The following is a 15,620-nucleotide window of genomic DNA, read 5'->3' on the forward strand; positions in this document are numbered from 1 at the left end:
ACGACTTCTGTCCAATGTTTGACAACTTCAACGGAATAAGTATATTTTTTATAATTAACAGTTTATTGTCCTAAAACTTAAAATTTGTCCGACAAGACAAACAAAAAAGGTTCGTCGTTAGCTTGTGATATAATATGCTTAATCTACAAATCACAGAGGGAATTCAAACTTCAGCGTATTAATACCCACATTAATTATGCGAAAACTACCAGTTGGGTCCTGACCAATTACGATTCAAGTTTCCCGATATTTGCTCTGTGGGATAAAGATTAACCATAGAGTTGGAGGAGTCATTAATATTTATAAAGCCGGCGATAAAATGATCCCATCAGAGATTATTTCGCCCGAAGCGTCGATCCCGCGATCCCTTTAGATACGTAAGACCTTCATTTTCATTGAAGAATATACAAGAAAGTTTATTTAAATCGACAAATAAGGAGTATTGAGCTTGTTACGATGAACAGAAATCTATTTTTGTGTAAATGTTTGAAGGTAGAGTTCGAAGAATATTTGTTTTATGAAATTTCGATTTGTCTTTCATATACGATAAAATATTTAAAAACGAACAATTTTTTGAAGGTAGAAAAATCTTTGTAGTTTGATCTTGAATGAATCTTAATTACAGCGGTGTTAAGTGCTTCTTTTTGAAGGGTGCGGTAAGGGATTTTCCTTTATCCGAGGTGTTCCAGCTTAGCCTCCAACTTGGCTTAGATAGGAATCTAATCTAGAGTTGATGACGGCAATGGAGATGGGCAGCGATGTCCCCTTACCCAATGTTGCATTCTAGTTAGATTAGTCCTTAGGGTTAACTAGTTGGCGACCTCAGATAGCACTCTCATCATTTTCAATTGAGACGTGTAAGGGTTATAGTGACTTACACGTGATCTGCATGTACTTTTGTTATTTCACTAAAATATTTACCAGAATAAGAAGATTAGCTATAATTAAAAAATCATCTCTTAATATAATTTAAGCGTACAAAGTACAGGCGCGACGGTCGAAATAAAACAATTTAGCTGTAATTTTCCTAATACGTCCCTTTAATTATAACTTGAGGGATGCGTAATAGACTAAGATGGACGATACAATGTCCGTCTCGTGCCCTTATCTCTGGAGCGAGGACAACAATATTTAACGGGGATGAAATTAGACCCTCCCCCTTTTAGGGGTGGAATTAAGGGTAGTTATTCAACTCTAATAATTTAGAGATCGCTGTGTTTAAAATCTGTAGATTTTTTTTGTTATAATATAAGACTAGCAGACGAGCATGCAGTCCACCTGATGGTAAGTGGCTACTGCCGCCCATGGACATCTGTAATCAACCCAAGATAGGATTAGATATTCCTACCTGAGGTCGGCCACAGATGCGCCGCTACCCCTGAGGACTATTGAAGTAAAAAATGCGTATATAGTTCACAAGTAAGTTACAGCCGTGAATGGACATTGTCAAATTCAAATAGTACTGAATGAATTTTTACTAGAGGTCGGTTATAGATAACAAGAGAACACATACTTTTCCGAGGTATTCCAGCTTAAGCCTCAGGGGTAGTCGCATCTGTGGCCAACTGGTAAGAATAGGGTCGATCATAGATGTCTATGGGTGCCACTAGCCACTTACCATGAGGTGGACTGCAAGCTCGTCTACTAGCCCTTTATTTTATTAAAAATCTGTTAATCTTGTAGTCACCAAATTGCATTTGACCAAATTAGTAAACGTAATTCTGAAGTAAATAATCCAAACCCAAATAAAAGAAGTCAGCAGCAATTTGGCCAAATCCACGCCAGTATACCAACGCATTTAAATGACCTCCAAACGTAAAGTTTACGAGCACGTCGCCAACATATTAAACTTCTATACTATACACAAAGCGAACAAAACAGTCAGTTTGGCCAAACATGCGCCAACACCAACATACCCAACAATACAATTAGCGCCAACGTACACCAACATCCCTTCAATTATAACTTGAAGGATAATAGTTGATGTAGAGATGGACGATACGACGTCCATATTCCCTTATCTACAACAAAGTCGAGTGATATTTAACGGGGAATGAAACTTCCTTCATTTACAAGTACAACGCTTACGCAACAATCGTATTTTAGTACACCAACAGTTGGTATCTTTACTACATATCTTTATCTTTACTATATATTCTTATTTATTTAAAATTGTTATTAAAGGGTTTGTGACAAAAGAAGTACTCCACGGTATTAATTAGACTTATACAAATAAATACGCATGTAATTTAGCGTAATAGATAATAAGATTAGAAAGCTAACAGGAATTATATAAAGCTAAATCGGAAAAAGCGGATAATGTGGTTAAGAAACTTGGCCGCTGGACCGAGGGGTCCGAGGTACTTCTAAAATTTATGTCCTTATTAGAAATTAATAATCACTTTCTTGTGAAAAAAAATATCGTGAGAAATTTGCATACCCGAAATTAAAAACAAATTAAAATCAAAGTTATGTGAAGTATACCACGCACTTGGCTAGCGCGGTCGAATTCTAATCCTTATGAAATCGGAAAATGAGAATCAAAATAGTAAGATTCATTGCGGTTGTCCGTAGCGGTATAACTTGCGTATTTCTTGCGTACCAATTCTGCCGATTTGCAGCCGAGGAGCGCTGCTGTGTTCTGTCATAGTATTAAAGTCCTATACCTGGAACTTAATTGCTATGGATTGCAAAGTCTTTACGATTCATATTTCATTTTATATTACAGATGTTTGTTTGGAATTTGAGCAATTTCAGCTATAAGGAAAACAACTAAATAAAAAATATACTTGTCCAAATCCTTCCAAACTTATAAATATAATATGAAATGTCCATCGCAGTCCCGGGTCTTGACCCTTATCCTTACTATCACTTAGGATGTGTTCAGAAAATCTTACTAAAGTTTATAGAGGGTTAAAGTAATCTGTGCCTCTATACATCTTAACTGAAGTGCTATTAATTACGAATCTAATCCGTTTTGTCCAGTTAAGTGATAAATACAAGCTGAGTCCTTAAGAACCTTTAAGGGCTTTTGTCTCGTTGACCGATGTAAGGACCGTGGGATACATTTACGATTTGCAAACGGATTTCGTATCTTAAGCCTATCATGGAGATTTCTTGTTCGTAAGAACATTGATTTAATATTTTTTTATTGAAAATTTTAAGAAATAAACAGTAATGTCTATGTTATCTTCTTATATATAAAATTCTCGTGTCACAATGTTAGTTACCGTAGTCCTCCGAAACGGCTTACCGATTTTCAGTAGGTCTGAGATTCGGCTACTATCTATTTTTCGTACCCCTAAGTGATAAGTGTTGTTCACCCTTAACATTTTTTTATTTATATGGCAACACAACGTTTGCCGGGTCAGCTAGTAGTCATGTAATATTAAGTATTGCCTATGGAAACAACTTAGTTCACGGGATGCTCAGTGATCACTGGTGCCTATAAACCTTTGATTTCAATTCTAAATAAGATTGGAGTTAGTCTACGAAAGAGCGAGGCACATTGTTGGTTATGATTAATGTCTCTTGTACGTGTTTCTTCCTTTCCACATCCAAATCAGACGTTATGACGCAGAAATACATATTTATTTATTTATTTATTTAAAACATACATACATAGGCTTAAAACTAACATTACAGGTAACCCCAAGTCGTTAGTTCTCATAATTTCAAATTATACAATTAATCCAAAAAACAATTTCACAAATTCAATCAACTATAAAAACAATAATTCAATGTCATAATAACTATTAAATATATTAAATGGGTATCGTAAAAAAAATAGTTTAATTAGTATAGTTTGGACATCTCTGCGATCCACGAAGAACAACCTTGTTTACCTCCAGGCACTTTCATATTACTCTTAAAGGCACCTACGGGAAAGTTGAGCCACCTTCATACTTTAATGCGCTAAGTTAATATGTAAAACTCATTCATCACGGGAACATTAGCCCTACAGTGTATAAAGCGATGTTTTAAGTGATTTTGACGCGACACGACTTACGCATTACAAGTTACAAGTTTGGGGGCGTTTGGAACTGGGAAAAGGCTACGGACCCTTTTTGTGCTCAAATTACCGTCCTCGTCTGTGAAAAATACATTTTTTATAATATAGGAGTAGCAGACGAACATGCAGTCCACCTGATTGTAAGCTACTGCCGCCCGTGGACATCTGTAATCAACCCCAGATAGGATTAGATATTCCTACCTGAGGTCGGCCACAGATGCGCCGCTACCCCTGAGGATTAAGCCGGAACGCCTCGGAAAAGTATGTCTCCCTTACCTACAAAACGGAACACAGCAGCGCCTAACACTGCTGTTATTAGGCAGAAATAGGTGTGGTGGTGGTGCCGCCGGAGTAGAACCACAAAGGGTTCTACCACCTTCAAGTTCACATTAGGTACTGTCACTGCGGGACACGTTTCACTTCTCAGTGTGCAGGTTCAGGCTATAGTCCGGTGCTGGTTAAGTGCGGACAATACATTAATGTCCCACTGCTGGACACGGGTGACATCTCCGGATGAAAGGGGTTCAGGCCATCGTCTACAGCACAAGCCAAGTGCGGATTGGTAGACTTCATACTCCCTTGAGAACCTTCTTTTAACTCTCAGGAACTACTTCACGTTGTTATCCTTTACTGTTTAAGCAAATAATAATTAATTTGTAATATGCACAAAACTTTAAAAAATCACACGTGCTTCGAACCTCGGACTCACCTAACAGGCAGTCGATTTTTGTATAAAATCCCAGCCGGAATAAATCCCAGGTAGTACTTGTTTTTAAGAATTACGGGGTTTTTTATAGTGAAGGAAAACATCATGAGAAAATCTACATGTCTGTGAGGCGTGAGCTCTTCAAAGGGATGATTACTTTATTAGATAACTTATACCTGTAACAACAAGCTCATATGTTACACAATAGACATAATAGAATCTATTATGTTACAATATAAATACTGAAACCATAGAAAATCAATCGTGAGTAACCGCGGTATAGGCAGAGAGCGATATAATTTAGTTACTGCCATGTTGATGTAATTTTGTAATATTATGTAATGTATATTATGTATAAAATATATTGTCATTAGGGGTGGTAGAACTCAGTTGTTCAAATCAGGAGATAGCACCGCTATACCTGTTACTGCCTAATAATGACAGTCTGCTGTAGTCTACCTTTGAAGGGTTTGGCAAAGGGAGGGGCTTGTTGGAGAACTCCGGGATCTCCGACATAACACAACCGGAGCCTTCCAAGCGCGATGCCCCGATCGGGCTTTACACACATACCGCCGTCCTTCCCGGGGTCGCTTCCTGGACCTACTTATCTATGTTAACAACACGATATTTTTATTTGCTACTTTATAGATTTACTTGATATAGTAGGCGTCTACTGTAAAATACAAATTTATTACATAAAAAGATCGCTTACTAAATTTCGTATAAGTAAAAATATACCACCCTTTAAATAAGAATGAATATTCCAAATATTTCCATTTAAATATGCTTATAAAGCAAAATATCGCTCACAATAAAGTTTACTAAGCGATAAAGGGGCTTTGAAAAAATTGTATTGTGTGAGATTCTATTGTGAAGATTATATTAAGGGAAAGATATCTTCTATTACTGTTTCCAAAAATCCAAGGAAAAAGCCACAGCCTCTGACAAGTAATTTGATAGATAATCCATCATGGCGCCCGCGAACAATTACCGCCAAAAGAACGAAGAACAGGCAGCTCAATTAATTATTGGAATAGTTTCTATTCCGTAGAGATGTATGCTATTCATCAAATAAGTCAAGTCACTGTATTATACGCTTGAGAGAACTAGATATACTTATTAAACAGAAGAAGGAATTTATAGTCTAGCGAGTAGACTAGCCGATAGTCTCTTTACCAATTATGATATCGATACCTTAATTCGCAAATCAGCCAACTCCACTTTTTGTCAAAATGTTTTTTTTTATTTATTTTGATAGTAAATGTCGTTGAACGAAATCAAAATAAATAAAAAAACATTTTGACAAAAAGTGGAGTTGGCTGATTTGCGAATTAAGGTATCGATATGTCATAATATTCATACATATAGTATTATTCATTTTCTTTCAAAAAGAGAAGGTTTTAGCCTATAGTCCACTATTTAGGCCTTAAGCCACAGGAGCATTGTTGTCCTCAGGGACACTAACTTAAAACGTCTCATGTATTATCTGCGCTTTACCAAATCTTTTAAATCTGAACACATCAGCGCCTACCACTCTTATTGGAAGATAGGAAATGACGTTGGTGGTGCCGCAGTTGAAAACGAATCCCATAGGGTTGTCCCATTTTATATCAATCCTTTGTCGTGGAAAAAGGAAGATTTTTATCTCCATAAATTTACGACTTTTAGTAAAGCATCTTTTTATAGAATCGTCCCCCTGATTTCAGCAGCAACGTCTTCCGAAATGTACACGAGGAGCGCTCGCAACGCCGTGGGTGCGTTGGACGGGCGCGGGCTGGTGGCTGTAATCAAGCGCCAGGTGCCGCTGGCCGGCCAGCTGGACCACGAGCTCTCGTGGGGCCAGGGCTGGGGCTGGGTCACGCTGCCTAATGGAGTCTGGAGTGGACGTAAGTACATACCTATAAAATTTAAAATGCCCTGCTATTTTATGATGAAGCATGATATTCATTCTCGTGTTAGGGATGAAATAAAGTGACTGTTGACGTTTCCTACACTACACATCAGGACTCCACATTTAAGGAGCCGCTTGCCTGCATCTAATCCTTCTGGGTGCCCTCTCCGCTACGCACGTCATCATTCGCGTACTATATAATACTAAGCGGGCTTCTTTCCAGAATATACGAGTACACTTGAATCGAAAGTCCATCATTGCGGTCCATCAGTGCATTCAGTGCGGGGTTGTAGACCACGCACATTTTTATAAAGTCTATCAATCGAGTGTTCTAAAAATGTTTTCATTTACTGAAAAAGTATTTCAAAGTGAGCAACAAATTGTTTTTATTCTAAATATTTCTAATGTCATACTGATAAGTCCGAAAAAACAGTGACTTTTATTCTGAATTCAGAATGTAATGAAATACCAAAATTTTACCATTGGGCTACATTAAAACTGAAATTTCTGATGAACTAAACAAAGAGTTAATTATCACCCCGTGTGACTCGACTATTTATGCTCAACCGCACCGAAATTTAGGTCGCCATCGAATACAATATTTTTTGATGAAAACATTACAAGGCCGAGTGCCTCAATTAGAGGCTGCGACTACCAAATGAAACAACACGAGCTTTCCAAATTGACGAACACAAGTGGAATAGTTAAAATTGCGGCTAGTTGCGGCTGCACCATTTTATGTACCTATCTGCTGTTATTTTTTTTAGCGGTTAAATTAAAAGTGCTAGTATTATGCTTCTATTAACACAATTAGGAATAACAACATTAAAAAAAATGATTAACTTTCAAGTTGAAGCCTGTTATCGAGATATCCTAACTTATTTTTTTTATTGAAGTAGGAAAGAGTGTCGTGTCTAATGATGGGTTATCACCACAGCTAATCGATATTACTTATATAGTGCAAATAGAATCGGATTTCTATTTGAGATCGTTGAAATATCGTTGCCATCGCGAAGACAAATTTTAAAATCTCATATCAGTGACTTTGCCTTTCTATGTTCTAAGGCAGATATTTCAAGTGTTTTACCTACCGTTTTATGATACCGTATCTCATAATAATTATGTGTTTTATATTCGTTCCAGGTCTAACCTGGTCCCAAGAGGGTGAAGACTTCGCGCTCCATGCGATGCCAATCATGCATCACACTAACGTCTCCCAAGCCTGCTCCATGCTCGACGGTGTGACCGCCTACGAAGCTTCAGCCTACGAGCAGGCTCTCGCAGAGTATGATGATGCAGCCACCACTTCAGATGACTGGGACTTCGGAGTCGACTGTGGAGACTTCATGATGTAGACGTCATGACAATTCGTGTTCAGGTACAATTGTGCCAATCTTTGTGATCGTTCTGAACATTTGGAGTTTGGTACATTGTGATACAGTGGAGGAACAGGACGGACTACGGAAGAAATAATCTGTTGTCTCCTGTTGACACTGATATTTAAAATGTGCAACGGCTGTCGTCAATTACAGAACGGTCATAAAGTTTGACGATATCAATAAGATGATTGATTGTACGTTCAATTGAGCAATTGTTTTTGTATGTATTTCCTAAATGTGATAGCCATGGAAGAGTTTGTCGTAATGTTGATGAGAGTGATGAAGAACGTGATAATGATACTGATATATTTGATAGTAAAGAAGGCACTTCGTCACATGAAGACAAGTTTTTGATACTAAATGGCTTGGAGAAAAATAACGTAGACTCACGTCAATGAGTTAAGGAATAAGGATAGAGCTAAATCTCTGTATCAAATTATATCAAGTATGTTACGAGTATCGATTTGAAGTGATAGCCAATTCTTCCATTGCTATTGCATTTTTACAATCGTTCATTTATTTGCAGTTGAGTCGTATTTGCTCAAGTTAGAAGAGAAACGCTAAAGTGCTGGTCACGATAAATGAACTTATTTATGTGCCAATTATGAGGATTTCTGTGAAGTTTAAGATGAAACGTCTTATGAATTTTATATTTTCACGATATAAGAAATATATGAGAGAGTCAATCGTACCTTTCGAGCCTTAGATACCGAAACCGAGGTTCGAATTTCTTTATAGTTGCATGCTCTATAGTCGTAACTTGTAACTGTGTTTGTTAGACGATGTGTGTAGCCATGAAACACTAGGTTATTATATTATCTACGGCCTACTTTAATCAGTGGGTCACGTTCAATAACTTAGATATAGAATAAGCACTATATAGAGCTGTTCGTGAATCTTTATACTCTGTAACGAAACTGGCGTATTCTCCTTTTTCAAATTGTTTTTCGTCTTATCCTATGCATTCGTAGGTTCAAGAAGCCGACTCGTCGGATTAGTTTCGAATATATATTTAAACACAAGCAGAATTTAATGAACTTTTCGAGTATTTTACGTGACACGAATTCAGGGTAACTTTGCTATGTCTTCGTCAATATTTTCATATTCGACACCTTATGATGTAAAATCGCACAAAAATTTATCTGCATACATTTCTTTTGATCATAGTGTTAAGTGAAACGCGCTTTGTCCCCAAAAACACCAATTACGATGGTATAAATTAATTATATTTACCCAGTACATTGTGACTATTTCGTATTATAGGATAAGCTGAACTTGGTGTTAGTATGTAGTGAATGTGGTCGGTAGAGAATACATTTCCGAAAGTAAACCCTGTAGGTAGTATATTGAGATCTTCTATAAAATAATTCTTATCGCCTAATTAAAATGCAACTTCAGAATTGGGATTCGTACTTTAGGAACAAACTAACAAAAGAAGGATTTTTTTTGGGTTTGTGGAAGTTACAATTCCAATATGGAAAATTACAATATTGGAATTTTGGAAGATGGCAGCAATTACAGTCATATGTTTGTTATCACGTGAATACTAATGTCTCTTGGAGTCCTATACTAACGTTGAAATATAGATTTGCCAGTATGTATAGGTAAACTCTCTTGAGTTATATTGTGCTTATTTTTGAAGCAATAGTCAAGAAATTTATGGTCTTTATCTCTGATGTACTTTTGGAAAAAATTTACATTCCACTCTTAAATGAACCATAAAGTAAAAAATAATTTGGTAAATGAAGAATGTTCAATTATTACGACAGAAGTAAGCATAAAGAAAGTATGCCATAAAACAATTTAAACAAACAATGAATTGGAAAATATAAGAATTATTTTATAAAAGATTGCAGTCCCTAATATGCGCAAGCGTTTTGGCGTAGCATCGGTCGGTATAGAGGCGTGGTATTGTATATTAGTACAATTATTCGGAAATATTATTATGTATATCTAGTTGCTATAAATCTTCCGACCTACCCAAAGACTGCCTAACGTTATATTACCTGATACCTGTGTTGTGTGAGGTCCTAGGCATGGTAAACGCATTTTAGTTACCCTGGCCCCGCGAAGAGCTGCGTTGCAAGAATCTCAACCTTCATTTTGTGACAAATACTCAAAGAGATCTATTCTAAATGTTTCGATTCTGGTAGCATCACCTCTGTATATTACTGTTTTCTAAAGCAGTATAGCGCTTCTATATGTAGAAGCTTGATAAACGAGAGAAAAAGGTATGCGAGGCATAGCCCATAATATTCATGGCTAATTTTACTCCTTCCATTTTATCTAGACAGTAATGCGTTTATGACGAATTGATAAATGCAAAAGTAATAATTGCAATGTATAGTGAATCTGCATATCTAAATATTTGATTTACGATAATTAAAAATTCTGATGAGGATTACTAAATATTTTTTTAGAGACTTTTGTGTCCCTTACAAAATACAGAAAGAGATCCAAACTAAGAACAGATAAATAGGTAATATTGTTAATAAAATATTTTATTGAAATATCTGTCTAAACAAAAGTTCAATCAAATCCACATTACTATGACGATAATGATGTCACAAGTAAAACTCTTTAATAAAAGCATCCGTCGTATTGAGAGTCGAAAACCGTTGTAAAGTCGGTTAAAATAGAATTGAATAATGAATGAATGAATCTTGCAACGTGGCCATAGATGTTGTAGCAATTGTGTAATTACGAGTATACTAGATAATCTAGATGGTCGTTAAGAAAAATTGTAAGCGCATAAACTTTCAGGTGGTTTTGTAAAACGGTGTTCGTTCCCTTGCGTGTTTTGTTCGATTAAATGTTATTAAATGTCAAATATTATCGTCATTGGATAATGAACGAAGTGCAATTTCAATGTGGTTTATACGTATTATGTGTTGTTCGAGCAATATATTGTATAATAAATTTTATTGAATGATAGTGTTTGAAGTGACAAATTTTTGATGTAATATTTTTGTCTCGTTGGTAATATTTCAAATATTTTCTCGTTTTATAGTAAGTAGTAGTTCGAATTTAATTCATTGACGTTGAGATTATGTGTTCTCAATGCTAGCTATATACTTGATTGTAACTATTAAATATTTTAATGCAGCTATAATTTATTTACCAGCCAGTAAGGTTAACTTATTTTGAGTAAATAAGGGCTTAAACTGACATATATACATTAAGTGCCAAGATGAGTACCGGTACATGTATACATCTAAAAATGATTTGTTGAATCTTCGTTAAAAAATATGAGGTTAGAGAAATCATTTTTATTACGAAAAATATTAATTAAATTGGTCGACGGTGGTACGACAATTCAGCAAGCAATCTTATGATCTGAATTTAAGGCTTAAGGAAGGCTCAAATTTACATGAGGCATTCCCACTTAGCCTTAACAAATAGCTACGTATACTTGACTTGCAGACCTATTTTTGTAGGATTGGTTGCTTTTGCAAATGACCATAAAAATCAAGTATTAGCTAGTATTTAGATCCTCAAAGATTTAAGTAATAATAAATGTTAGGTGTGCATTTTGTCAAAAATTCGATTCGATATGAATTTTGTCATACACATAATATTTAGTGTTTTAAGTGTGTGCGTTGTTTCGTGTTTATGTGTTACTTGTGTGATGTCACTTTGAGCAGCAGAGTTTTCATTTTTATATGAATTTGTACCTATAAGATGGTTTATACTAATGTTAGCAATAACGTGGCAAGACGCTGGATTCGTCGAGAGAATGATAGAAACATATTTTTGTAAGGATGCTTGCAAACTTATTTTATGGGAAGTTCACAGTGTTCGTTTTTGTGTATTTTGTAACTTTTCATATTGTATTTAATGTAATTTCGTTCGGAATGTTCAATTGATCCGGATTTTTTGCAATATCGTAAGTATGGTTGTCAACACTGCTTTCATAGTAAACGTCCATCCATCTGTTTTTAGAGGTCTTCGACATGTGTAATTGTATTTACCTCTTAAAATTTTATCTGTACCTACCCTTAGGATCCAGCGATATTTTTTCATATTTATTACTATTAGAGTAATTTTGACGGTAAAATTTGGGAGATATTTTTGATAAATCATCAGTTTCCGTTAAGTAGTGAAGACATTAAAATTATAAGTAGTAAATTTTATATTGTGTTATCGAACGAAATACATACCTAATTAATAGATAAAATAAAATAAGAAAAGCACATTTTACTTGTGTATGAGGAATTTGTTTTATATAATCAACTAGCTGACCCGGCAAACTGTAATAATGTAGCTTTCGATTGGTGAAAGAATTTTTTAAAATCGGTCCAGTAGTTTTTGAGCCTATTTATTACAACCAAACAAACAAACAAAGTTTTCCTCTTTATAATATTAGTGTAGATGAATAAATCAAGCATTGAAATTATCAACAATTGGGTTTTTTAAATTCAAAATGGGTTCTTTACAGAGCACTTTTTGAATGTCAGTACAATTACACAATCATTTTTTTGGTGATTTACACAACTGTGTTTTATTTGTGTGTTCATGTCAAAAATAATTACTTGATGACAGCAGTGTTGACAAGTGTACGTGTAGTGTAATCACTGGTATGTATAACTAATTGTCCCTCCACGGTACAATCTCACGGTACATTAGTGTACCCATTAGTACCGAATGCGATAAGTTTCTGGTACCAGTGATTAGTCAAGTGTAGTAACATAGCGGAAAGATAGTTTAAAATGCACGTACTGCGATTATACGTATATGCGTTTTTTCGACTATAAAAAAGGCGTTCGCAAGAGTTATTTCTTCATGCGTTATTCCTTTGTCGTGATTTCTATAATGTGATAGAGCCTCGTTCATTCTGAATTACGCTGTCTTTACTCAAATTACCTATACAGCATATACTGCACAAACACTTGAAGTGACATTTCCTGAATTCTATTGCAGCCTTTCAACATACGAGTACCTATGTGAATTCGAATTTAATGCAAGAAGCGTAAACACTCAATTCCGATACTTCTACGAAACTTTAGTGTATTCTATGATGGATGTGTCCACAATTTAACATAGAGGAAGATGAGGTACCTATGCTCTATTATTATCAGCTGATGCCGAGAAATTCTTACAATTAATTAATAAGTTTCGTAGCTAAGCCATAACCATTTCTATTGAATACCGGCGGGAGATTGCTTTTCCTGTTTTCCTTCAGCAAAAATTAGTATCTGTTTAAATCAAGAAGAAATTTATTTACAATAGACTTCCATTGAAAAGTTGGGAAAAATTGGAGCATATCTTGGAGTCAAACCATGCCCTCCAGAGGGACTTCCGAAGCTATCGCTATAAAACATTCAGTACTTGTTGCTATTGTATCTACTATTATTCACTTTTAAGTAAAACACGATAAAGAATAACACGTGTCGATGAACTTTCATCGTGACGACTTTGCGACGAAAAAATCGCAGTGCGTATATGAAACGACAAATAAGCGTAAAGTGTAGCTAGGTTTGAGTGTACGTGTATTGAACATGAGTATAGACACGTTCACATTACCAATTATGAATGTTTGTATGTAACTTTTGTAAAATAAACGCCCTGTGGCTATGTGGTTTGTTTTATTTCATTCTCACTTCCTAGATCTAGTAGGAGACTGCCTTCCGACTGCGGTAATGGACTTGCATATGTAGAAGATTTTGAAAATCCTTTTCAACGATTATGCTCGACCTATTTTGTAGTGCGAAGAGCTTTTAGGGGATCAGTAAATAATATGTAATTAATATCAGCCCTTTATTATAACAACATTAGAATACCTACCAAGATACTACATCCCAATAATAGTTATTTTTTACCACGCTTTTATTAGCTTGACCTGTATGTATGTATGTAACGGAATCTTTGAACTCGATTTTTACCCACTTTGATCGGTCCAAACAATTTAAAATTTTGAACAATTATCAAGAACCGATGACAATACACGATTTATTAATTTTATCCCATTCACCTCATCGGCATCGTCAGAAATCAGGATTAACGATTTTCCTTGTGCGTTTTTGTGTGGTTTTTTAGTTTCTAAACAATAATTATTTAATAGTTTAATCGTCACCATAATTCTTTAGACATCAGGTTACATCCGTCCTTAATCGATGTATAATTCCATTAACTGCATTTTTGGATTTGGATAAAAATAATTGTTAGATTTGATGATCCTGGATAAAAATAATTGTTACTTTGGATAATATAGAACTTGATCAATATCGTTGACATCTTCATAGAGTCTTTTGAAAATATCCATCGATAAACAAAAAGTTATGAGATTTTCACTATTATAATGTAGAGTTAAAAGTTTCGGACTTTAAACATCTAATTATCGATAATAAACAAAAATTATATAAGTAGTATCGATAGTGTAGCAAAAATGATCACAGATTATTCAGTAAGGAATCGTTGGAAGACCTATTTGGGTGTGTATACGACGCAATTGTTATGGGTTATTGCCCTGTGATCGTGATAAGTTCACCTTTGGGCACGTGCTGCGGGCTATCGTATGAACTCACAGTTCACACACACATACACACTATCTCCGACAATATACACACAAGGGTGACATACTTTTCCAAGTCCTCTCTTCGTGGTACAAATTCAAGTCTAAAGGTGATAGATCCCTTCGCGATTCAACTCCGTTGACAATGAGGCACCACTGCCACACCTATCACCTCTTAACGAGTGTTAAGTGCTACAGTGTTCTGGCTTGAAGGGTGTGGTAAGGATACTTACAAGAAGCGGTTCAACAATCTTGAGGGACAGCAACACATTTGAGATCGACCACAGATAAGATCGCAATCTTAGTTGTGGAGTTACAAAACATGGCCAAAACACTGACATCGAGTGGACTGCGTGCTCAATTTTTATGGAAGAAGTATATTCTTCCATTCTCCATGCTTAGCAAAATCATACGAAAATATTTGAGGTTTTATTTACTTACTATAAATATTTGTTTTAAACAATAAACAAAACAGCCGTTTATTTATTTTTTAAAAACCAAAACCTGTTATTGCAAACATCGTCCTCTTTTACAAAAAAAAAACTCGTTATTTTAAATTAAGCGAAAGAACTCGTCTCTACAAAGTTGTATTAACTTGTAAACAAGTGTTATTTAACTCCCCACTTACCGGTATTATGTAGAGAATAAAGCCTTATCGCTGTAACCATATAAATGTCAAAACAAGTGTATTATGACACGCAACTTTCGAAGTTTGAAATATGAGCTAGTAGGTTCTTATCAACTAGTTTGAAACCATTTGAACTAGTATCGTCAATGCCCATTATTAATAATCAAAATATTAAGTTTGCTTACCAAAGTTAAGTCTACATTTTTTTAGTAGGCAGAAATTGACAAATTTGTTTTTCATAGCATAATGGCTATACCAAGCTTATCAAGTTATCTTACTAATATTCTCGATGCTACGAAACTAGTACGATACACATTGTTTTGTCTATTTTATGCATTTCTGCTAGTAAGCGAAACCATTGTGCTAAGTAAATACAGGATTAAAATTTTCCTGCCATCCTGCTATGAAATAACCCTTTTGCGGCATTTTTACAGTGATAGGTGCAGCAAGTCGATTACTCAGCGTACAGTCATGCAGGCGAGCGCCCCGCCAT

The 15,620-nt window shown here is 35.4% G+C and overlaps 1 protein-coding gene across 1 annotated transcript in view; it reads left to right on the top strand.

Moving 5' to 3' along the window:
- LOC140742957 (uncharacterized) overlaps positions 1–9,608 on the top strand; it is an 84,595-nt gene extending 74,987 nt beyond the window's left edge. Inside the window, exons 8-9 of the mRNA XM_073074066.1 lie at positions 6,428–6,604; positions 7,753–9,608. Coding sequence (XP_072930167.1) covers positions 6,428–6,604; positions 7,753–7,964 — 389 coding nt within the window. The 3' untranslated portion in view covers positions 7,965–9,608. The remainder of the gene's footprint in view (positions 1–6,427; positions 6,605–7,752) is intronic.
- Positions 9,609–15,620: the final 6,012 nt, after the last annotated feature.

Source organism: Epargyreus clarus, unplaced genomic scaffold (genome assembly GCF_041222505.1).
Source record: "Epargyreus clarus isolate Ecla_fem2 unplaced genomic scaffold, WU_Ecla_fem_2.2 ptg000006l, whole genome shotgun sequence".
Classification (NCBI taxonomy): domain Eukaryota; kingdom Metazoa; phylum Arthropoda; class Insecta; order Lepidoptera; family Hesperiidae; genus Epargyreus; species Epargyreus clarus.